The following is a 25,286-nucleotide window of genomic DNA, read 5'->3' as shown; positions in this document are numbered from 1 at the left end:
ACCCTCGTCAAACCATCTATGGGGAACAGATTCAGGAGTTAGCATGTGTAGAAAAGAACATTTTAATGCAGTCAGATGAGAAATCCCTGTATTGTCCCATGTCGCCTTAAAGTATCTTGTTTTGGAAACACATTTGAGGCTATAAATGCCTTTTTATGTGGATTTTGAAGCTGGGGAAGCTTTGCAGAATAGTACCTCTGAAAATGTCATGAATTCCAGAATCCCCTGCAATGCTTATTAGAACTCAACTTGTGGAGCCCCACCTTTAGGAGCTCTCATCAGCAGTCCGGGTTTAGGCAGAACTGGCACCCCAACAAGCTATTTAATGGCACTGATGATGAGGCTCTGTGCTATTCATTCTACTTAGCCCTGATTTAAACAAAAGTGGTATGCTTCTCTAAAACACAGACATTGGACCCTGTGAATCGTGGGATGAGCATGGGTGTATTTATAGAATAAAATGATGGGACTGTCCCAGAGCACAATATACACCCCTGCTGACAGTCACGGCTCTCCTGCCTCCATCACCACTGTGAGACTTGACATCAAGCATTCCTTGCTCAGTCTGGATTTCTACTCTTTAATCAGTTTTCTGTTACCTTAAATCCCCCTGTATTTTCAGTCTTGCTAAAGTAGTTGCATTTTAAATGGAGAAGGGTGGGTAGGAGATAGTTTCAAGTGTTGAAAAATACAAAGTGCATGTCATAAGATAGTGGGAAGAACCAGCAGAATTGGATTATGTACTTGTGACAATTATGAATATGTTAACAGAAAAGGATGCAAGGTGACAGAGTCAGGTAAAGATCTGTTTTGGTGCCACAAAAAAAACAGATTTTATTTTGAACAAGGAAGCAACAGCAATCAAGAGAAGTCTGAGCTGAGGGCTTGGCAGTTGATTTAAGTACCAGGGATTGAATTTGTCCTAACACAAGGAGGCATAGAGAAAACCAATTTCTCATTTCCACACTAAGCTCATCTGGATCCCAATACTTAATCAGTGATTCTCATTGCTTTACAGATTTCAGATTTCTGTGTTGTGTAAATGGTTCTAAACATCAAGAAGCCACTGTAATGAAGGTTTGCACCTTCGTGCTTCTTGCACTTAACAAAATGGACAATGAAGAGTGCCTGAAGTATGACACAATTGACATCTTGGGTCAGATAATTCTTTGTCATGAGGAGCTGTTTTGGATACTGCAAGATGCTTAAAGCCATCTTTGACTTTAACCCACTAGAGGCTGGTAGCAACATGTCCCCAAACTGTGACTACCAAAATTGATCCAGTCATGGCCAAATGTCTCTTGGGGTGGCAAAATCAAGCCCTGGATGAGAAGCACTATTTTCAAAATATTTCTGCTGCCATCATTGTCTTTATATGCCTTTAATGATTTATCAAAGTACACCAAATATCAGTTTCCCAATACCAAATGTGTGTGCCTGGAGCTGAGATGGAATTTCACGTTGAATTGGGAGTTCAGTTCCTTGAGAGTTTTAAAGTCAGTATCTCAGTACCATAATGAAAAGCCTGTCTGTGTTCAGGCTGTGTCTTCTCCAGCAGAAACTGTCATCAATAGATGCGATCACTTTTTGAAGTCACTTTCTTGGAAAAATGGAAAGAAAATCTTCACCCAGGCCTACCCTCCTTTCAATCCACCATTCAGACTTTGGATCCAGATTTCTTTCTATCCATAAGAAGAGAGGTACCATGTTTTGAAGAGCTTTTCCAGGGACTGGCTACCTAATTTGCAGGGATCACTACAAAGTGAAGATGCAAGCCCCTTGTTCAAAAGTCATTAAGTATTTCATGACACAGACAGGAGGGCATAACACCGAGCTTAGGGCCTTTCTTAGCACAAGGTTTTTGGCAATGGAGACATTCACACATACATGATGCCAAGCACTTGCAGCCTTGGTTGGCATCACATCAATTTTGTTATACTAATTGAATTGGCACTGCCATCTCATTTACCCCTCGATGGAAATGCTTCCGTGAAGACCTCAGAAAATAAAATACTGTGACCCAAGTCAATTAAAAGAAAATATAGAGTTATCCTGCAGCAAATGTTTGCAACATGTATTTTTAGATTTTCAAAAGAGAAATCCACATGGAAACCTTTTCTACATCATTACAGTAATTGAACACTGTGGCCTTTCACCATATACATATTTTTTTTGTAAATATGACAACCTGGAAATAGTAACTGCTACATCCACAATGCTTTTAAGTTAGCCAAGAGTGAGATTTCCACAACAAAGTTATAACATAATTATCTGTCTTATTCTTACAAAAATAGCCAAAACATAACCTTAACCACTTGCAGTGAAACTTTGAGTATTAACACCCTTATACTGAAAAACATATTCATGGAAAAGTGTCCCTGTAGTAAATGCTTTTATGTTAACATCATAAGGCAAATTGTAACATTTATTGGTACCTGTAGACTATGATTTTAAAAAAGAAACTGAGTTTATACCCTTTTATTTAGAACCTGTAAGTGTACAAAGTGCATTAAAATATCCAGTTACCCAAAATGTATGTAAGAATTATTGAGACAACCCTGATTTATTCAAGGGAGGCAAACATGCATTATTTTTGTAATGTCTAAAATTCCATTAAATTGAAAGAGAAGGATGACTTCTTTTTCCATTGAGGTGTCCATGTTTTAAGTGTGAAATTGTTTTAAGTAACTACCAAAATATTCTTCTTGGTATAAATAATATAGTAAATATATAGAATCTATCCATAATAAAAAGGACAGCATCTTCCAGGGAAGAGACAGAAAGATACTAAATGCTGGCTTGGTTTTCCTCGGAGTCCAGATTGGCAATCACATCAATTCTGGAAATGTGATGCTTCAACAGTTACTCCACTGTGTTATTTCTAGTGAACAGTTGAATGACTTGGTTAAAGCCTTACTAAAAATAATGCCTGAATCCATTCGTTGGTTCAAACAATGGTTGGTGACTCAGTAGCCCAGAAAAATATTTTAGCAATTGAAACCATTTATATAGGTCATGTCTTTTAGCAAGGTGAAGCCATGCCAATGTCTCAATGTTCAAAGACAACCTGAGAAAGTCTTAATTCAGAGACTATTATAATATAACAGATCCACATGCAAAGAATTTCATCTGAAATTTGATTAGCAGGTTCTACTAGTAATATGGGAATCATGAGTTTAAATTTTCTGTTTGTCTTCCAACTCTATGGTAAGCTATGCTAGAATACAGGGAGACATGTACATGTTTCAAGATATTTTTGTTCTGTTTTGTTTTGATTCTGTTTTGTGAGGTAGGGTCTCACTCTAGCCCAGGCTAACCTGGAGCACACTATGTAGTCTCAGGGTGGCCTTGAACTCATGGTGATCCTCCTATCTCTGCCTCCTGAGTGCTTGGATTAAAGGTGTGTGCTACTATGCCTGACTTCAAGATATTTTAATAAAAGTACATTTTTAAGAACTTTTGAAACATGTACAGTGGTGACTGTACTTTATGTAATGTCCCTCGTCATTGCTTATAAAGTGGTTTTGTTGACATATTTAGATATGGCAATGGTGATCAAGGCTACGTGTTCCAGAGAGTAAACTCAATTGAAAGTGGGACTGCCATTTGTGACAGAATAAGTTTATTTCTTTAGCCCCAAAAATAAGAGAAAAAAAATAATTTGGGAGATGGGAAATATGACAGCTATTAAATGCAGTGAAGAAATATCACAGGCTTAAAATAACTAGTAAAAGGAAGGATGAAAAAGTCTTATAGCATAAAATAGAATCCTACTTTAGGTAAAACACAAATCTGCACAAATTTTTGAATAATCTTTAGGATTCAAAGTAACTATTTTCTTATTCATAATATTAGCCCCCAAATTTTTAGCTTTGGGGAAGAGGGTTAACATATACGGTCAATGGTTTCAGAACCTTTCTGCCTGACCAGTCATCAGAGGGTAGTAGATTGAGGCCTAATTCAATTCTTAACATTCTCTCTTGCTCTTCACTCTACCCAATGCAATACAAGTTTCTGACATCCCAATGAGAATACCTCAAATGAAGTCAGGGTCAAAATGACTTGTATTTTAAAAACAGTTGAATATTCTGTCATGCACTGTCAAACTGGTAGGGCCTAACATGGACTCAGTATGAAATAGAAAGTGAATAAGCCTATGAATCTACTAAAGGATATTTTGCAAGCCCATGGGCTGTGATGAAATACAAATTGTAAAGTGGTGGTAAACTTATGGGCCTCTTAATGTGCAAAACCAAGTAGTTCGTGAGAGTTGTAATCCCGATTATGCTTCTTTTATAAATAATCTATAGATTTTCCTCTAAATACAAAAAAAATTAAAGAAATTATTAAAGCCTGTACTTAATACAAAACACAGTAAAAGGAAAGAAATCTCCCATTTGAACCCTATCTGAGCTGTTCTCTGGACATTTGATGGGAGACTTTGTTCCTAAATTCCCCCAATAACAGCCTCAAACTTTGTTATTCCTCCGGAAGCAGCTCAGTAGGAGTGGGGATAGAAGCTCAAGGCAGCTGCTCTGTACAGTCCAAATGATCTGGGATAGGAAGACCAGTTATAATCGTCAAACACTTGTTCCACACGGTGAAGGTGGGGCACACAGGCTGTGCAAACGCCACATCGAAGGTATAGAGGTGGATAGAGTTCAAAGCATCATAAAAAGCCACGGAGCCATTATCATAGTCCAGCAGGATGCCTACACGTCGGAGATGGGGAGCTGGCTCAATGGGGATTTCCTTGCTGTTGTGTCTCACCACCCAGTTATTGTTGCAGCGGCAAAGGGCCCAGGAAGCAGAGTTCTTCCCTATCCATTCGTGCTTCGGGGCCGATTTGTATGCAAGGCCAATGGCGTACCTGGAGAGAGACAAAATAGCAGTGAGAAAAACAATAAGCCACCTTGCACGTGGGTTAATACATTCTCTGGTCCTCATTCTGCTTAAGTGAAAGCTAGGTAACTCTAGCACCTGCGTTGCTCCACTCTGTCCCTCCCAAACACATAATGGATAAATGCTATAAGAGAATTGAAAATGTTCATTTCAACTTTTTTTTTTTCTCTCTTTCGTGAATATCCTCACATGGAATTCTGTAGACTGGTGCCAACAAAGTCAGATCTTACTCCAATTATTGAAGTGTTGTGCTTTGTTCAGTATGGTTTATGGCTATCTACCATTTAAACTGAGGTGTTAAGTCCAAGAACACAATTTTTTAAAATTTCTTTTATTTATCTAGAGAGAGAAAGAGAGACAGAGAGACAGAGAATGGGTGCTCCAGGGCCTCCAGCCACTGCAAAGGCACTCCAGATGCATGCACCACCATGTGCATCTGGCCTACGTGGGACCTGGAGAATTGAACCTGGGTCCTTAGGTTTTGGAGGCATGTGCCTTAACAGCTAAGCCATCTGTCCAGCTCTCATAGTACAATTTTAACTATAGAGATCATCCCTGTCTTAGGATGTTTGTATTTGAGAATTTTCATATTTATGATACAAAAACAGTATGTAGTGAAACATCCTTTAAGGTTTGTGTTGGGCTCTGAAAGTCCCAGGCATGAGGTCTAGTGGAACTTCCTGAGCCTAGCTAAAGTTTGGCGACCTGTCTCTGACCAGCTGGGACTCAACAAGATGCCTAGTGGCTTCTGGCCTGCCACTTCCGCATGGTAATTGTAATTACCATTTCAATAGTTACAGTTTACTATTGGCCCTTACCTCCTCCCACCCCCAACCCCATCCTAAAATTCCTGCCTTTGTCCCCAACATGATATAGGCAACTGCTTATAGTAATAAAGTGAGTTGTTTCTGTGAGTTCCTGTATCGACAAGACTCTTGTCTCTGTGGATTTTCTCCAGTGGCCAGGAGAGGTTTCTGAGTCGTCCGATGCTCATCATCCTCCTCAGCCCCTAGGGAGGAACCAGCAGCCCTGGTCCTTCCCTCGGCACTACCTGTGCGGGAAGGAGCCCAGCAACTGGTGCCCAACATGGGGCTCTGGGACCCCGGCAGACTAATGCCCCTGTGAGAGGCAGTTGTTGAAGAGGTAATGGGTGTACATGTGTGGGTGAGCATACCCTAATGTTTTATGAGGCAGTCTTCATATTTAGTGCACTAAACTTTGCTTCTATAACCTGTACTTGTCGACATCTCTTCATTCCCTTTCTCTTTCCCTTCACCTTCGGTTCAACGGCGGCTTTTGTATTTCTGAACGGGGCTTAGCAAGCTACATCTGCGGCTTTTCTATTTCTAAAGGCTTGTGCTTATCTCTCTCTCTCTTTCTCTCTCTCTCTGCTCGGGCCTGTGAAGGCAGACCAGCTTTTTCTGGCATTATGGAACTTCCCCTGGATCTATAAGCTTCAATAAATATTCCTTCCTCCATAACTATACCTGGTCTAGAAGTTTATCTCAGCAAACCTAAAGCTGTCTGATGAGCTGAGATGAACCTGCCCATGTGGATGTTACTCTTTTGGAGCCTTTGCTTTAAAGAAATAGACATGGACTTGATGCCTACAACTGAAGGTGTCTTCTGGAGTGGTAAGCCAAATTTTATGGACTATTCAGATAAAGTTTAAAAATACTAATACAGAAAGCATTAAACCTCGAGGCTTAGCTTAAGAATTAAGAAAGACTACAGGGGACCTCATTAGAACTGGGCTATTGGCATAATGGCTGGCTGCATCCTGCTGCCCAGGCCCAGAGTGTTTAATCAAGGTTAAATTTGTAATAGACTGATATGCTTAGCTAGAGATATTGGATTAAGAGATTTAAGATTTGTTTTTTTGTTTGTTTTGGTTTTTCGATCTAGGATTTCACTCTAGCCCAGGCTGACCTGGAATCCCCTATGGATCCTCAGGGTGGCCTAAAACTCATGGTAATCTTCCTACCTCTGCCTCCCAAGTGCTGGGATTAAATGCGTACACCACCACACCTGGCTGAGACTTAAGATTTTAAGCTAGAAAACCTCAAGCAAGTTAAAATTACAGACACTGAGACTAATTTTAGGTTATAATGGTTCAATTTACATTGTTTTAGTCTCTCCTTGTTATGCCTTATACCAGTTAAAAATGTTTACTCTGTGCCTTTATATGTTAAAAGTGTTTAACTTGTTTAATTTTACAAATCTTAATATCTTAAATTGGTCAAGACTGTGGAGACCTTTAAAGTTAAACTGAGTACAATTTATAATATATGATAGTTATAAATCTATTGGAAGCCAGGGGTGAAATTTGGTAATTTAAATAGATGGCCCCCGTCCTGGCAGCTTGTGCCCAACCCTCCCCTACTGGAAAATGGCGGGCAATCTACCTCCTGGGAGACTGCCACGTGGCCCCCTTGGACTGACCCAGGTGGGGACAGGGGAGAAGTCCGCCCTCTCGTGGTGACAGGGCTCACTGACCTTTTCCCGTGCCTACTGGGCATCGGCACATGCCAGGGGAAAAAAATCTAAACATGCCATTAGTCATATGCTTCAATGTTTCGCCACTCTCAGGCTGCCTGATCAAATTAAAACAGATAATGGCCCCTGCTTCGTAAGCAAGGCCTTTATAGATTTTCTCCAGACCTAAAAAAAAAAAAAAATTCACATTCCACAGGCATCCCATACAACCCCTGGGTCCAGGATATCATTAAAAGGTATAATCAGACTCTCAAGTCTCAATTACAAAAACAAAAGGGGGAAGCCTTACCCCCACACAACCAATAAAAAAGCCTTATTTACACTAAATATTTTGGAATTTTTCTAACAATTTATAATGTGTGAGGGTTATAAATGTATTGGGCTACAGGGGCAGAATATGATAATTTAAATAAATGGACCCCAATATATTCAATTGTTTATCTTAAGGTGTGATGGTGGGTTTCAGATTTCAATCTAAAGATATGCAAAGTGTGCCTAACAGAAGTTCCTAAAGTGTGCTGTGGCTTTTGGCTTTAGCCTTGTACTTTTAATATCTAACTATCCTTCATACTCAAGCTTTAAAGTAGCTCCTGAGAAAATTCAAACTGTACCTCCCTTTAAGATCTTGGGTTTGATCCTTACCCTAGATATAGTTTCACCTGTTAGACGCTCTATATGATATGGTTATGTATTTAGGCGAAGAGATACTAGGGTTATAAGTTAAAACTCATTTGGAGTGTCATGTAGATTTTCAATGGATTTGTGTTACTTCTAAAAAATATAATAACAGTCAACAACGTTGGGAAAAAAGCATTTAAGAGGCACTTGGCGTAACGATAATATTTCCTTAGATCTGATTCAGTTACATTCAGAGATTTTGTCTTTACAAAATAATCATCTTACTTTTGAAGCAGCTAAAGCTGCTAATGACTTAATATCTGCTTTTAAGTCTGCCTTGCCTGGATAGAATTCTCTCACTTCTCGGATAGAAAGCTTTGCTGCTACAGGTGTTTGTCTTTTGCTCACTTTGTGTCTGCTGCCCATACTCATTAAATGCCATTTAAGCTCCTTTATGGATATCCGTGCAGAAGTACATGGAATAAAGCTATGGACCCGACCCCAGCTTCCTGAGACATTATCTTTAAGCCCCTGCAGAGGCTGGTAGTCAAAGACGGGTAAGATTCTCTCGAGTTAGGTCAACCTAAGACAGGGCATGAATGATGGAATTCATGTACCGATGACGGGTAAGGCATAAATATCATAGAGGGCAACCTAAGACAGACACAGTCTTTCTGCACTGAGGCCCAGAGGGGCCTGGTTCATAAAAAATAAATAAAAAGGGAAGAAATTATCTAAAGCCATTTGACTGGCCTTGTATCCATAGCTATGGGCCATTTGACAGCAAGACTTTAACACCTACATATAAACAAGATTATACACATTCAGTGTTACTAATAAGAGCTGGCCATTCCTTAATATTTATATTTATATTCCTAATATCAAAGGGTTTGTTTGTTTCTCAACCTTGTGATAATCTTTTATACTGAGAAGTGATTAAAGTACAAAAACTCTGTAACAGAAAGGAGTTTTTTGATAAAAACTTATGTGAAGCTCATGGAATTTTTGTCCATGGAAAACCTTTGTAAAAAGAAAAAAGACCCATTTGGGGACCAGCGAGAGACCTAAAATATTTGTCCCAACAAGGGGACACTGACAATCACTTCTCTAGGGAGTGTCCTACCCCTGAGGACTGTTCCTAAAATGGCCCTTCACCCTGCTAAACTAAATAAATCCCTCCCTTGCATAGTATTGCTGGCTTTGCCTCCGATCTGGGCCTCTCCAGGTGCTTACAGTACAATTACTCAGCCATCTTCCCCATCCCCGTCCAGCTTTTCCCAATGTTTCCTCTGGGCATTTGGGCTCCGCCTTCCCCTAATAATTCCAGTACAGATGTGGGATACATTCATCCTTCCTTATGTACTTTTAATACAACTGAGCCCAGTGCTCAATGCTGCCCACCTTCTGGAATGGCTTATGTTTGCAGAGGCGAGATGGCCTATAACTTTCTGCCCAGCAATTGGGTGGGCCTTTGTGCCCCAGCCACCTTAATCCCAGATGTAGATATCATTCCTGGAAATTAGATTCCCTGGCTGAGGTAGTCCTACAAAACAGGAGAGGACTAGACCTACTAACAGCCGAAAAGGGAGGCTTATGTTTGTTTTCACAGGAAAAATGCCGCTTTTACACCAATAAATCAGGAATCATCAAGGACAAGATTAAGAGGCTCCAGGAAGACTTGGAGAGGAGACAAGGGGACCTCCAGGACAACCCGCTGCAGATGGGCTTACGTGACTTCTTACCCTACCTCCTCCCTCTACCTGGAACCCTCACCCTCCTTCTTCTTCCCTTCCTCCTTATCCTCACTGCTGGACTTTGTGTAATTAACAAAATTGCACAATTTATTCACCAGCGGCTAGAAGCAATAGAACTTAATCAGGTCTAGATACATTACCACAGGCTAGCAACTCAGGAATTAAGTTCCTCAGATGACCCACTGCCACGTCCCCTGACCTCCATGTGACCAATGACGGGTAAGATCCCCAGAGGGGGACAACCTAAGACAGTGGCCAAGGTGACTAATGCTCTTACAAAAACAAAAGGGGGAGATGTTGGGCCCTTAAAGGCCCAGGCGTGAGGCCTAGTGGAACTTCCTGAGCCTAGCTAAAGTTTGGCTTCCTGTCTCTGGCCAGCTAAGACTCAGCAAGACGCCTAATGGCTTCTGGCCTGCCACTTCCACATGGCAATTGTAATTACCATTTCAATAGTTAAAGTTTACTATTGGCCCTTACCTCTCCCCACTGTCCTAAAATCCCCCGCCTTCATACCCAGCATGATGTAGGCAACTGCTCATAGTAATAAAGCAAGTTATTTCTGTGAGTTCCTGCATTGACATGATTCCTGACTCAGTGTGGTTTTTCTCCGGTGGCCAGGAGAGGTTTCTGAGTCATTGTACGCTTATCTTCCTTCTCAACCCCTAGGGAGGAACCAGCAGGCCTGGTCCTTCCCTCAGCACTACCTGCCTGGGAAGGAGCACGGCAGGTTTGAGTTTTAATTTTTTCTTGGACTTGTGATATGTAACATGACATTCTCTTATGAAACTGGGCATTGTGAGGTGAAACAACTGGTACTGTACAATACAATGCCCCATAGTCAATAATTTCTATGAGATAGTCAATACTTTAATACAAAATAAGATTTGTAGTATGGGTTTGCTCAACATCAGGTAAGTGGTCTGTGAATATTTAAGGTAGGGCCAGTCTGAGCTATGATGTTTGGGAGGTTACTTACAATATTTTCAGTTTACCATGGGCTTTAGAGGACATAATTCAATCACAAGTAGAAAAGCACTTATATTTAATTTTGTTTTGAGACAGGATCTCTCACTGGTCTGGGACTCATTATATAGCCAAGGATGGCCTTAAATTCACTGCAATGCATCTGCTTCCTGAGTGGTAGGATGAAAAACATGAACCGCCATGCCAGCTTGTATTTAATTTTAATTAAATTTATTTAAAAATCTGTATGTAGCTCAGGGATACGATACTAAACAACATGACCCTATTCTTGTCCTTTTGACCTTCTTTAAACTTTTCAGTTGATGCCTTAGCTGTCATTCTCCATGACTTTGTATACACATTTCCACAGGCCAGCAAGAAGAATCTTTTCCATTTATGAGGTTAAATCCCTTGTTGCCACTCAGAGTAAATATCTCCTCTACAACAAGGGCAATCATCATCTGCTTCTCTCAGAGTTAAAAAGACAAATGCATTTTAAATCCTGGTCACAAGGTCTGGCATGTAACATTCAGTAACCATTATTTTGACATTATTGTGTGATTATAGTAACAGTACTACCAGAATCAGAATTTCAATTTAGGATTATCTCAAAGACCACATGCTTAAAGGACACACTATAGTATCTTCTTCCCTTCCCCATAAATTATGCAATGCATCACTGCTAAAGCTTTTCTGATTATATTTCCTACTATAATTAAAGGCTTAAAATATTTCTGAGCAGACATTTATTCTTCAAGATATTATTTTCCACTGCTCTAAAATGAGAATTTTGAATTTTCTACAATGTATTAAGCCTCTTAATCTTGTTTTACCTCTTTGAGACATGCTCTGTAATACTCAAAGCATTTCATAGTTATTTAGATAAGCCAACACACTTTTAATCAAGAGTGAATAACTCAGTGTTCAATTTTTATTACTTTTATTTATTTAGTTATCTGACGGCTGTGTGTGTGTGTGTGTGTGTGTGTGAGAGAGAGAGAGAGAGAGAGAGAGAGAGAGAGAGAGAGAGAGAGGGAGAGAGAGGGAGAGAGAACAAGCAGATGTGTGCACCAGGGCCTCCAGCCACATGTACCACCTTGTGCATCTGGCTTACCTGGGTCCTGGGGAATCAAACCTGAGTCCTCTGGCTTTATAGGTAAGTGCTTTAATGGCTAAGCCAATTCTCCAGCCCTGGAGTTTAACTTTTAATATGTTAGAGCACAAACCGTGTAATTGGATATTGGCATATGGTATTTTACCCCATACACAGAGAGAAACTTCACTGACCTTTGTTAAAATGGCATTCTTTGAAAACAATTGCAGGCTGGTTTAAAAAAAAACTACTTTCAGAGAAGTGTGTTAAGAAAGAAAATTGATCTAGCACGCCATAACTGAATTTTTAAAAATGTGTAATGGGTAATTTATTAAACAAGTGTGCCAGCCATCTGTTATCAACACAGCTTCATTCCTTCCCTCTTGTCAATCTTTTCCTGCTCCCAGAGACAGTTCTGAGCTGTGTTTTCCAGAAACCCCTTTCTTGTTTGAGTCTGTGTCAGGATCTGATACTGTAATGATCTTGCACAAGTTGTTGAGGTTGTAAAAGGACTGAGGACACACTTTTCTCATGGAAAACAGTAGATGTTAGGTTTGCTGAAGCTTTAGATAACTCTGGGCAGCAGGTCATAATGATTCTATGTACTAGAGCAGAGAACACCTGAGCTATACTCTCTGCCCTGTCAGTGCTCCTATGAGGCTCCCTGTCTCTAAACACATTGAGCGAATTTTGTATATCTGCTAAGACCTAACCAGTGTACTTTGGGAATGTTTACATTTTGCTTTTTAAAATGTCTTCCCTAAAGATTTTCCATGACTAGGAGACCCAATTTTCAAATAATTTAGGACCTTCATTTGCATCACAAAGCTACAATGCCTGCATTGTTTCCTTGTTACTGCTGCATACCATTTTAATATTTTGTTAAAAAAAAAACTCTGATGTTTATTTCCCATTTGAATGTTAATTGAACCTCAGGAAGTAGCCACAGCAAGGTATAGCTGACTTCATTCAGAAAAGGGGAAACACAAAGTTAAAATTTGGAGTGAAATCTAGAATTCTCCTGCTGCTCCCTCCCCACGACTTCCAGTCTAGTAATGACTGCATGAACCCATAATTACTGCTTTAGTTAACACCATTTCATATAACACAAAGTGCACATTAACAGCATTTGAGAGCAAGAAAATAACCAAGTTTACAGTCCATTAAGCAAAGGAAAATATCATTATATTATCATTAATGGGTGAAACTATGTACATATTTCCATTGAGCTTAAAAGGTGCCAGTAGAGTAATGTTCCATTAAGTTACTCAATGAGACATAGAAAAATCAAAAAAGTATAAAAATTCTATTTCTCAGAGCAATGTTAACATGCCCCATTGCATGGATCCTAATGTACATGTTAATTTAAAATCAGGACTACATTTCACAGAAAACTATATGTGTCATTAGGTATTGCAAGTCAAAGTGTCATAGGTTTAATCATAGGGGGCACCCCTTCCTTGCTAATGCCTACCAGGAAATGTGAAACTACTTTCTACATGAGGATTTTCTGAAATTGACACAATTAGATTTGTAAAGACCCAAGACATGGCAATTAATTGTAGATTTTCTTTTCCTCCTCATGAGTAAGTTTTGACATCTGGAAGGTGTTTAAAAGGTAACACTGATCTGTGTTTATGTAACTGAAGTGGTTGGGTGGAATTTCCCACACTTTTCATCAATGGCACTGAGGAGATCATAACTATTAGGTATCATTTATCATAAATAATAATTAATTGGGGTTACAATCATTTATACTCTGGATTCCATCCCAGACAATGCAATACATTAATTAACTAGAAACACTTGCTTTTCTGTACAAGCATTCATTCTATTTTTTTTTTTTTTTTTTTTGCCACAGAGCAGCTAAAAACTAAGTAGCCTGGAGCCCTTCTTTCCCAGATTGTCTTCCATCCTCTGGCAGAACAAGATAACCACAGATGAAAACCTACTTGCTCAGCCAATACAGGGACCATTATTGGGAAAGAAGAGTCACCCATGCTTGTAATATGACTTGTGACTTCTTAGATTGGGTCAAATTGTACCTGTACTATGAAAGGCTTCCATACCTTGCATTATTTGCACAGATTTGAATCAGACTTTTTTTTTAAAAAAATAACTTTCTGGTTTATTTTATTTATTGGAGAGTGACAGAAAGAAAAAGGCAGATAGACAGAAAGAGAGAGAGAATGGGCATGCCAGGGCCTCCAGCCACTGCAAATGAACTCCAGACGCGTGCGCCCCCTTGTGCATCTCTCTATTGTGGGTCCTGGGGAATCGAGCCTCGAACCGGGGTCCTTAGGCTTCACAGGCAAGCGCTTAACCACTAATCCATCTCTCCAGCCCAAGTCTTTTTTTTATATATAAAAAAGAAGTGTTTCATTAAGCTTGAAAAGAAACACTGCCGTAAAGCTCATCATCTTAAGGCTATACCGTTTTAAATTCAGTGGGACAAAATAACTGGGCTAGATATAAAATACCTAGTGAAATTAATCCTAGCCTATGATCGCTGCTTTGTACTTCCCACCCAGCCTTAGTTGCTTGCACTAACTGCCTCAGGTCTTTCATAACAAGACATTCCAGGCATTTACAAATTCATACTTACAAATTATGGGGAAGAATTTGGATTTTTTGAGGTGCTGGAAAAGAAACCTATGGATATGCTAGGCAAGTGTCTTACCACTCAGCCACACCTCTAGCTTACAGGAGCAGTGTTTTAAAGTGGGAATTTATTTAACTATTTCTCTAAAAGGCCAGGAAGAAAATATCTTTGGCTTTTTCAATGACTGAACTTCTCACACTATTGCTATATCCCAAAGGCAGTCTTTTTTTTTTTATTAGTTTTATATTCAGTGTATACAATCAAGTTGGTAGCATTGTTAGCCTGTCCTCCCCCCTCTGCAGGTATCCTCCTTGTTGGGGAATATGGATCGTGCATTGTAGGGTTAGCCATCACTTATGGGTAGGAGGCAATGTCTCTATGTATCATGACCCAACATGTGGCTCTGGCATTCCCAAAGGCAGTCTTAAACAACAAATAAGGGAAAAGTTGTGATTGTATTCTCATAATATTTGATTTCATAAAGCAGGCTTTGGGCCAGATATGAGCCACAGACTGTCATCTATAGCTGCGTATTTTAAGGCATCAAAGGGCAGTACTTATATATTATAGCCCTTCCAAAATCCGTAACTATGTAATGTGATCTAGCCTGTAGTTCTTTCCATAGTTTTAAAAGGGAGTGTGTGGTTGGAGAGATGGCTTAGTGGTTAAGAAATTGCCTGTGAAGCCTAAGGACCCTGATTCAAGACTTGATTCCCCAGGACCTACATAAGCCAGATGTACAAGGTGGCACATGCATCTGGAGTTCGTTTGCAGTGGCTGGAGTCCCTGGAGTACCCATTCTCCCTCTATCTATCTGACTTTCTCTCTGTCTGCCACTCACAAATAAATACACCAAAAAGGAGTGTGTGTAAATTTCTAATAAGTTAATTTTTTTGTTAGCTGAATGGTGGATTAGATGATTGCTTGGCAAATGTTCACTTCCTCCTCCACCTCCATGGGAAGAATATACTTCTCTATAGTACTGGCTTTTAGATTAGTCATATTACTTTGGTCAACAGGAATTTAGTTGGAATGATGCAAGGAGGTGTGATAAATACTCACTTTCTTGGGTTGTTTGAGAAGAGCATGGTCTGGGTAGCCCACTCATCAAAAGAGGATGAAAGATATTAAAAAAGTGTAATGCATAAACCCCAGTTGAGATTAGCTCTGATAAGGTAACATACAAATAGGGGTGTTCATTAGAAATAATAAATGAGTATTGTTTGAAGTAAGACTGAGTTTTAGGATGTTTGTTACATAACACTGGAGATGCAGCTCACAGATACAGCCTTTTTGAATTTTCAGAATGGGTGCTGGTATGGATTGATGCTCAAAGCACAGAATAACCATTCTTTATTTGTTGTTGTTGTTGTTTTGTTTTTCAAGGTAAAGTTTCACTCTAGCCCAGGCTGACCTGGAATTCACTATGTAGTCTCAGGGTGGCCTTGAACTCTCGGCAATCCTCCTATCTCTGCCTCCCAAGTGCTGGGATTAAAGGCGTGTGCCACCATACCTGCACAGAATGACCATTCTTTTTAATTGGTGAAAGACAATAAATAGATAGAAAATGCCTACCATGTGCTTCCACTTATGACCACTTCCCAGTAGTGCCGGCCACTATCAATGAACACGTTTCCAGCCACCCCATAGCTCCCTTGGCTCGTGAAGCGTTCAGGTGTATGACTCTTTTTGGATGATGACTCATCACGTTCTACTGTCAGGTTATCATGGGACACCTTTAGTTTTCGATGAGCAGATTTGGGATCCAGCTTAAATGGCTGACCTGGAAACAAGTTTACAAAACAAAAAGAAGTGAAAAGCACTTTTTTATTTAACTATGACCACTTCATAGTCAGATAACTAAAATAAATGACCTGTCCAAGTCATCTTTCTTACCACAAAATAGTACCTTAGAGCCTAATAGTAATTTGAGTTTTAGAAACACTTTTAAAGACATTTGTATAGCTTCTATGATATTCAAGATATGATTAGGGAGAATCAATTCTATGTATAATGCTACACATAGTAAGGATGAATAATAATGTGATCACGCCTTCATAAGCTTAAAGTTTATAGACAAGGATCTACTGGTGCTATGCTTACTATTTAACAATAAAATGGGCAAATTAAGTGCAACCCTAAAATATTTGGCCCTGACTTGTAACTTCCAGTATCAGAAATTGGTTACAACCTATGTTGAGCTGTTGATTGGAGAAACCTATTAGGTCCCCAAAATAGTATAGTCTCTTGTCAAAGCACTTGATTACCTGCCTGAGATAAAAGGTAAGATCCTATTACTGAAAACACCACATGCTACCAACACAGAACACAGACATCTGGCTGGAATCTGGAAGGAAACCAGGTTTCTGATGGTCTGTCCATATAATGATAGAAAGTAATACATGAGTTGTTGAGGGAAATGGCCAGCAATGCTGTGAGCAAGCAGTGGACACAGCTATATGCAGGCAACCAGCCTGACAAGATGTATACACCTGTGCAATAGTGGCACACAGCCTAAGTGGGTAACCAGTACCTCTCTGATTGGCTATGAGATCTGGTGAATGGAAAGGAACCCATTGCTGGAACTGGGAACCAAGTTAGAATTCTATTGAGACCAAGATTATGGACTCTAATGAGATACTCCCACTTGTCTTTGGCCAAAAGTGAGGCTACACCCAGCAAAATCTTTCTTAATTAATAATGCTTATACCCTTTGATGTGTCCCAATCTCACTGTCCATTAGAGACTCTGGTTTTCTTTTTCAGAAAGCAGTGAGAACTGAGGACAACCAAAATTTATCAACAAGACAAGAATAGATAGCTGACTCCATGCCAGCAGATGAACAGCCCTCACACATCAGCTAGGGCCCAGGTGAAACCACAGAGGAATGGGTAGGGTGAGCAAGAGTGCTGCTTCCGTGGTGAGCCTGACAACCTGCACCAGGGTGATGCAGATAGACACAGAGGATACAGAAAATGCATCAAAGCAGAAATCCAGAAGCTCCTGAGAGCTCAGTACTAAAGTAAACTTAAAGCACACCCACCATGGCTCACGGAATTTTGTGTAAGAGGGCACGGTGAGAATGTAAGAGCCACAGGGTGGAGGAGACTATCCAGAGGCATTGTCCCCCCCACCAATGACTGCTGCTTTCACAATTCATAGCACATGCTAAATACCAGCAATGCTGTTGAGGAGGGTCCTCAGTAGAGTGAGGACAGGGAAGAGGGAAATGATGGTAGGAGCACATGATGTACCCATACAAAGTTTCAAGTTAATAAAGAAGGAATACTAATAAATTAAGTTTTTTTTTAAGAACGGACAAATGTTGATCAAAAGATATGAAATGAGCCATATTCAAGGATTCCAGCATAGCTACATGCTAGGTGAGAATATCCTAGGAAGGAAAAAAAAAGAAGGTTTCATTTTTGACCATTGTCATGGCAGTTGGGCCTAAAACAGAAGCTAAACAAATCTAGATTTCAAGTCTTAACAGGTAGAATATTCTAAATATATCATTCCATGGTTGTTAAAAAAGGAAACTACTACTCTTAGATGCTTAGAATTACTAAAAAAATTATAAAATTTTCGGCCCACCCAATTCAGGAAAAAAGTTGACAATGATGCCCAGGTTTTCTTGAATGCATTCATATATACAAGAAATAAAGTATTTTTTTTTTCTGAGTTCACCATTCATCCCTGGAATCTGAAAACTCCACTATTATGAAATCATTGACTGTCATTCAACACCACATAGGGTACAAGGCATGTCAAGGCAGGAAATGAATTACAACTTGTTGGTAATACCCTGAGTCCAACCTCATAGCCACTGTTGCAGTTAGACAAATGCAGTCAAAGGCCTTGGTAAATAAACACATGAATGAATGGGAAAAACTAATCTCACCAGTATGGGACACTGTGTACTCTGACATATGTGAATAACCCTTAGATACAACAACCCTAAAACCAGTACATCAAAAATACTTGCCTTGATGTCAGCAACCAGCACGCCTTTTCTAAAAGGACCACATAGTAAATACTTGCAGCTATTTGAAGCTATGCAGCTTCTTTTGCAACTATTCAGCCTTGTCATAGTGAGGAACTAGGCACAGATAGATAAATGATGGGTCTCGTGAATGCCAATAAACTGCCTTTACAAATATAGATAGCCACATTTGGCCCTTGAGCTATAGTTTGTTGCCCCTTGTTTTAGATCTCTGCCAATACCAAAGAAAAGCTTGAAAGGGGGTGTTGAGCAAACTATCAAGGCTGAGCAGGGAGCAGAGATTCTCAGAGTCTCTATAAGCTACTAAATTACACTTGTAGTTTAAATTATATATGTAAATTTTGGCTTGCGTTATAAAAGAAAGTCCTCAGGAATGATCACATCAGCATAAACTACGAAGTGAGGCAAGAAAAGCACAAAGATCGTTTTTTTTTTTTCTGAATATGTTCTAAGCTTTAAAGGTGAAAGATAAATGTGAATGAAAATAATTGGTCACTAATGGGCAAAGCAGGAAGAAAGTCTATCATGGAGATCATCATTTGTAGAGGCAGAGTGTGCTGTTTGGCCTCCTGCCACTGAGGAATAACAGAAGGTTCAGAAAGATCAGCCTTGGACTGGTGAGAAACTTCCTGTGCTGACCTACTTGTCTTGACACCCATTCTCATTCTCTCTCTCTCTCTCTCACACACACACATACAAATGTGCCCAGCAGGGGCCCACTAGCTTCAGTGTAGCACAAGCCATGTGTTCTAACTGAGCATAACTATGCTGCCCTTGCCACATAAAGATGTATTTTCCAGACAAGTCACTGTGCAATCTCCCAAATTCCTGTTTTTAGCTTCAATGGGGACATATCAGCCTGAGAAGGAATTAACAGTCGCTTTACTGAAAAACTCCATTCATCAGGCTATGTGTATGGTGTATGGCTCTGATTCTAGCCACAGTAATCTTGCTTGCACAAATCTTGTAATAATCTGTTGATACTTTCCTTAGCTGTCAGCCTGCCTTCATTGGAATCTACTCACCACATAGTACAATAGAGCTTTCCTTTTCGCAAATCCTCATCTTCCTCCATTATCTCAACTCTTCAACTCATTTCCCACCAAACATCCCTCTTCAAAGAAATAACTCCCTCATGGTGCATGAGAGGGTCACAATCTGGTTTGTTGTTTTTCTTTTGCTGATGGGGATTGAAACTACAGGCTAATACATACTAGGCAATCATTCTGCAAGTAAGCTATATCCTCATCCCTCTTTTAACTTGTTATTCTGAGAGAGGAACTAAGACTCAGGATGGCCTTGAACTTTCTCTGTATCCTAAGCTGAGCTTGAACTTGGATTCCTCCTGTCTCAGACGCTGGGGTATCTAGGATTACAGGTTTGTGCAAGTCTGGCTTGCTTTCATTTCTCGCTTTTTAACACTTTTGTTGTATATTTCTTGGGATAGATCCCAGGGCCCTGTCTTACCAGGTATCCCAGAATGGCTTTAGGCAGAGTGTTTATTATTCTAGTGCAGGCTGACCTGGAACTCATTATGTTATCCCAGATGGCCCTTGAACTCACAGTGATCCTCCTACCTCTGCCTCCTGAATTCTGGGATTAAAGTTTGTGTGCCACCACACCAGGCCCAGAATGGCTTTAAAATAGGAAACAATCTCCCTATCTCACTATCCCAAGTACTGGGATCACAGATGGATATCCCCATGCCTAGCTCATGCATTCTCAAAACGTATGCCATACTTTGACCACACAGATCAATTTGCTGTCCTACAAATATATTGTCCTTGTCTCTGGACCACTGCAAATGCTGTTTCCTCTTCCTGGAACACTGGCTCCTCTTCACATTTCCTAACTTTGCCCCACCTTGAAAAGCTGCCACAGATGTGCAGGGGCACTCCTTGAAAATATAGAACCTTCAGGATCACTTGCAGTGCAGATGCTGCTACTCTATGGGAACTAAGGGTTAACATATTTTCCTTTTCATGCGAAGGAGCTGAATGTGCTCCCAGGACCCTTACTCAGCAGGTTATAGACCATCTCAAATACACTAGGCGTTTGAAAGACCAAATGCATGTTCAAGTGTGCATCAAAAACTGTTGATATGGGCTGGAGAGATGGCTTAGCGGTTAAGTGCTTGCCTGTGAAGCCTAAGGACCCAGATTTGAGGCTTGATTCTCTAGGACCCACATTAGCCAAATGCACAAGGGGGCGCACCTGTCTGGAGTTTGTTTGTAGTGGCTAGAGGCCCTGGAATGCTCATTCTCTCTCTCTCTGTCTGTCACTCTCAAATAAATAAATAAAAATAATAACCAGGGCTGGAGAGATGGCTTAGTGGTTAAGCGCTTGCCTGTGAAGCCTAAGGACCCCAGTTCGAGGCTTGGTTCCCCAGGTCCCACGTTAGCCAGATGCACAAGGGGGCACACACGTCTGGAGTTCGTTTGCAGTGGCTGGAAGCCCTGAGGTGCCCATTCTCTCTCTCTCCCTCCATCTGTCTATCTCTCTATGTCTGTCACTCTCAAATAAATAAATAAAAAATGAACAAAAAAAATTAAAAAAAAATAATAACCAAAAATCTGTTGATATGAAAGTACATAGGTTTAGGACTATATGCTGTGGGGTTACAATGAGACATAGCACCATAGCATCATATTATAGTTTCTCAAGTGCCCCGAGTTGTTTTGAGATTGTCTTTGTGGGACAACTTAGAAACGAGGCAAAAATATTCCTTATGAATTTATTTATTTATGAAAGAAAGAGATAGAGAGTGAGAGAGAGAAAGAATGGGTGCACCAGGGCCTGTAACCACTGCAGACAAATTCAAGACACATCCACCACCTTGTGCATCTGACTTATGTGGATGCTGGGGGGGATTGAACCTGGGTCCTTAGGCTTCACAGGCAAGCACCTCAACTGCTTAGCCATCTCTCCAGACTGATATTCCCATTTGAAAAATTGAAGAATGATTAAATTTGATGTGAGTTCCTAGATTGAATCCTGACCCAGTACCAGGAAAATCCTATAAATACTCCATCATCAACTGGGAAAGAGAACATGAGACCTGAAACCTCCCAGAGGAGCTAATGATAGCTAATGGTTCCCGGAGAGGTGAGTCAGGTTTATGAGTAGTGTAGCCATTGATAGGTTGCTCATTCCACAGCAAATCACCTTCCACCCACAATCATGCAAGCAATCCTAATTTAATGGAATCAGTTTTGAAAAAAAAGGCATGTAAGATAGGGATTAATGGAAAAGAAGGGTGTTAGTAGGAGGGGAATAAAACTATAATAATATTTTAGAAACTGGGGGAAAATACATAATAATATACTATATGCTTATATGAAAATGACAAAAATGGAAAACATTATATTTTTAAAAAACCACATTAGTGGGCTGGAGAGATGGCTCAGTGGTCGAAGGCGCTTGCTTATGAAGCCTGACAGATTGGGTTCCATTCCCCAGTGCCTGTGTGGAGGCAGATGGACAAAGTGCTGCATGTGTTTGGGGTTTATTTGCTGCAGCACTAGTTTCAGGTTTGCCCGTTCTCACTGTTTCTCTCCTTTTCCCTCTCTCTCTCTCAGCTTGCAAATAAATAAGTAAAACATTTAAAAACACCTTTGCAAGCTACTTTAAAAAATAACATTAGGGTTAGAAAGATGGTTTAGCAGTTGAGGCAGTTGCCTGCTAAGCCAAAGGTCCCAGGTTCAATTCCCCAGGACACATATAAGCCACAAGCACAAGCTGGCATATGTGTCTGGAGTTCATTTGTAGCAGCTGGCATTTCTGCTGTGTCCATTCTCTCTCAGTTTCTCTATCTGCCTCTCTCTCACACAAATAAAATAAATAAATAAATAAATAAATAAATAAATAAATAAATAAATAAATGGTAACCTTAGTGACGATGCTGGTGCAACCTGAGTAAAGCCCATGTAACAATGTTAATTTTTTTTAATATTTATTTATTTATTTGAGGGGGGGGGAGAGAAAGAGGCAGATAGAGAATGGCACTCAGAGCCTTCAGCCACTGCAAACAAACTCCAGATGCATGTCCCCCTTGTGCATCTGGCTTATGTGGGTCCTGGGGAATTGAACTTGGGTCCTTTGGCTTTGCAGGCAAACGCCTTAATGGCTAAGCCATCTCTCCAGCCCCAATGTTACTTTCTTAATTGTGAGAAATGTGTCAAGGTTATATAGGGGGCTGATATTAGAGGACATGAGTGAAGGGTATACAGAGTTCTCTGAAAGACCTACAGATATTCTTTAAATCTATAGTTATTACAAAAATGGTGGACTTGGGAAATGGCTTAGCAGTTATACATTGGTCTATGAAGCCTAAGGACCTGGGTTTGATTCCCCAGGACCCACATAAACCAGATGCACAAGGGGGTGCATATGTCTGGAGTTCATATGTAGTGGCTAGAGGCCCTGGTGTGCCCATTCTCTCTTTCTCTCTATATGTCTCTTTCTCTCTCATAAATAAATAAATAAAATATTAAAAATGGTTTTATTTAAGAAAATATAAAGAAACTAGTCAAATGGCTACATGGATAGTATGAGGCAGACCCTTGCTTATCATGCTTAATCCAGTGTTCTTTTTCTACCCTTTGCTGGTCCCCTAAAGCCCAACACCTGTTCTACAATGCCCTGGAGAGTAAGGAATATAGTTAAATTGGGGCTCCTCTTGAAAAGTTGTTAATTGTTTCTGTTGATTGGCAAATCCACCATGCAGTGTCATAGTGACCCAATCTTATTTGCTTTCCTTTCAAAGGTCTTATGCAAAGAAAAACCATGTTACATAACATCATATTCATAGATAAAAATGAGGCAAAGAAAAAACAGAGGGTAAAACAAAACATGTAGACAGAGACAGTGACAAGGAGGTGTCAGAACCATGAGGCACAAGGGCAGGCAGCATCAGTCTCTGTGGTGGGGGTTGTCCTGTGTGTTATGGGAGGTTTCCTAGGCCTGGCTTCCAGCTGCCCAATACTAGAAGCATCCTCCTTGCTGGTGCTAACTGAAAGTATCTTTAGATGTTACTAAGTGCCATGTGGGTAGGGGTTGTGGGGGAAAAGGCAGAATTGTTCCCAGTTGAGAACCACACATACAAAAGAGATATTTAGAGTAAAAGAATTTCTGAAGAAAGAGTGATCAATTTGCTTTTCTGCTATGGCAAACCATATTACAGGGACCCTACTCTGTGTCAGAAGTTAGTAGGTCTGTTTCTCACAAGACCTCCAAATTAACTGTGTGTGTGTGTGTGTGTGTGTGTGTGTGTGTGTGTGTGTGTGTGTGTATGTGTATTGTGCAGAGTGGTTAATGGCCTCATAGCCTTGAAGGCACAAATTCAGCTTTGGAACCCAGAGGTAGCTACTGCAAATCCCAATTCTCCACCCTGCCTCTTTACATGCTTTTCTGAGCCTGTCAGCAGAGATAGCAAAGGCAAAGAAAGGAAGATAGAATCAGCCAGAGAGTAAGCAAAGGAAAGATGACAGTCCCGCTGAGTTCACAACACTTACTATTTGTCTTCAACTTCCCAGGTTCACTGCTGCGGCTACCTGCTTGGTTGATGGCCTTGACCATGAAGATGTACTTAGTACCACTTTGCAGACCATGAACCGTGTAGTGATTTTGCTTGATGTTGGGCACGATCATCCAGCTATCGGCTGAGTTACACAGACCTGCAGAGCCAACCAGATAGGGGCAAGCATGAACAATATTTTCAGAATTTTAGGTTATTTGAATTATAAACCTTAATAAACGGAGTGCTCGGTCACTTTCTTATCAGGGACAACCAATAACCTAGTGTTCAGTGTCTTATCTATAGCAAGAGGTCAATCTGTATAGTATGTTTCTATTGAATGTTCTAGGTGAACAAGTGACTTAAAATTCACATTTTGCAAGCTAAATCCACTTATAATACCAGTGCTGGGGGAGACAGAGACAGACATTCCCTGGGACTTACTGGCCTAACTGATAAGTTTCAGGCCAGTGTCTCTAAAACGGTGGACAGTGATCCTCAGGATGACACTTGAGGTTGTTCTCTGCTCTCCATGTGCATACATACACATATGCACAACCCCCATACATATGTGAACCCATCCACGCCCCCTACACAAAACATCTTGTATTTGGCAAACTTTGGTCTATGTGAATAGGTATGACAAAGGTGGCTCTGCCTAGGATCTTATGCACTTCATATGCACATGATGGGATGATTAAGTGCTGTGAGGATGAAACAGAAGCAACCACTGACTGTGCCCACTCCATCCTTGCACCCGTCCCAATGACACTAGGCATTAACGTTTGGTGAGCAGACTTGAGGCATGTAGTAGAAAGTGGCTTCCTTAACAGAGATGTAGATTGCATTTTTGGCCTTCAATTCTTCCTTCTGCCCTGTATCCAGGCCAAAGTGGCTTCGCAACTGTTCTCTCTAGAGAGGTGAGATATATTGCCTTGTCATACAGCTTTGGGTTTGAGTGTGTCACTTGTTTTAACCAACTGGATGAGGCCAAAATAACCAGGTGCCCTTTGCATGAGTGATCACTATAAGGCCTTGAGGGTTTCTGTGCCATTTCCATGGGGACATTTTGTGATAGTCTGTTTATCCCAAGAGATGAGACACAGGAAAAGCCTCACCATGAGGTCACTGCAGGAGTGAGCCCATCAGAAATCGGCCAACTTCAACCAAATTCCAACAACAGAGTGATCTGTGACCCTGTATTAGTGTGGATCCAGAATACATGCTGAGCAAACCCTGGAGCAGCATCAATTGGCAGCTCAGGGCCCAATGTGGATCCTGGGGGGAAAAAGGTATCCTCAGGGATTTTAACCAGCTGCATCCCTGACATGGCTGGTTCC

General features: G+C 40.5%; 1 protein-coding gene across 7 annotated transcripts in view; it reads right to left on the bottom strand.

The window, feature by feature from the left end:
* Positions 1–808: 808 nt before the first annotated feature.
* The window catches only part of Mid1 (midline 1), a 394,404-nt gene continuing 369,926 nt past the window's right edge, over positions 809–25,286 (bottom strand). For all 7 annotated transcript variants that reach the window (XM_045140323.1, XM_045140325.1, XM_045140327.1 and 4 more), the window contains exons 8-10: positions 23,945–24,106; positions 16,004–16,211; positions 809–4,870 (exon numbers count right to left, since the gene is read on the bottom strand). In XM_045140323.1, the coding sequence (XP_044996258.1) occupies positions 4,522–4,870; positions 16,004–16,211; positions 23,945–24,106 (719 nt within the window). In that variant the 3' untranslated portion in view covers positions 809–4,521. The remainder of the gene's footprint in view (positions 4,871–16,003; positions 16,212–23,944; positions 24,107–25,286) is intronic.

Source organism: Jaculus jaculus, chromosome X (assembly GCF_020740685.1).
Source record: "Jaculus jaculus isolate mJacJac1 chromosome X, mJacJac1.mat.Y.cur, whole genome shotgun sequence".
Lineage (NCBI taxonomy): Eukaryota > Metazoa > Chordata > Mammalia > Rodentia > Dipodidae > Jaculus > Jaculus jaculus.
The sequence above is the reverse complement of the archived record's forward strand: the minus strand, read 5'-3'. Positions and strand labels throughout refer to the sequence as shown.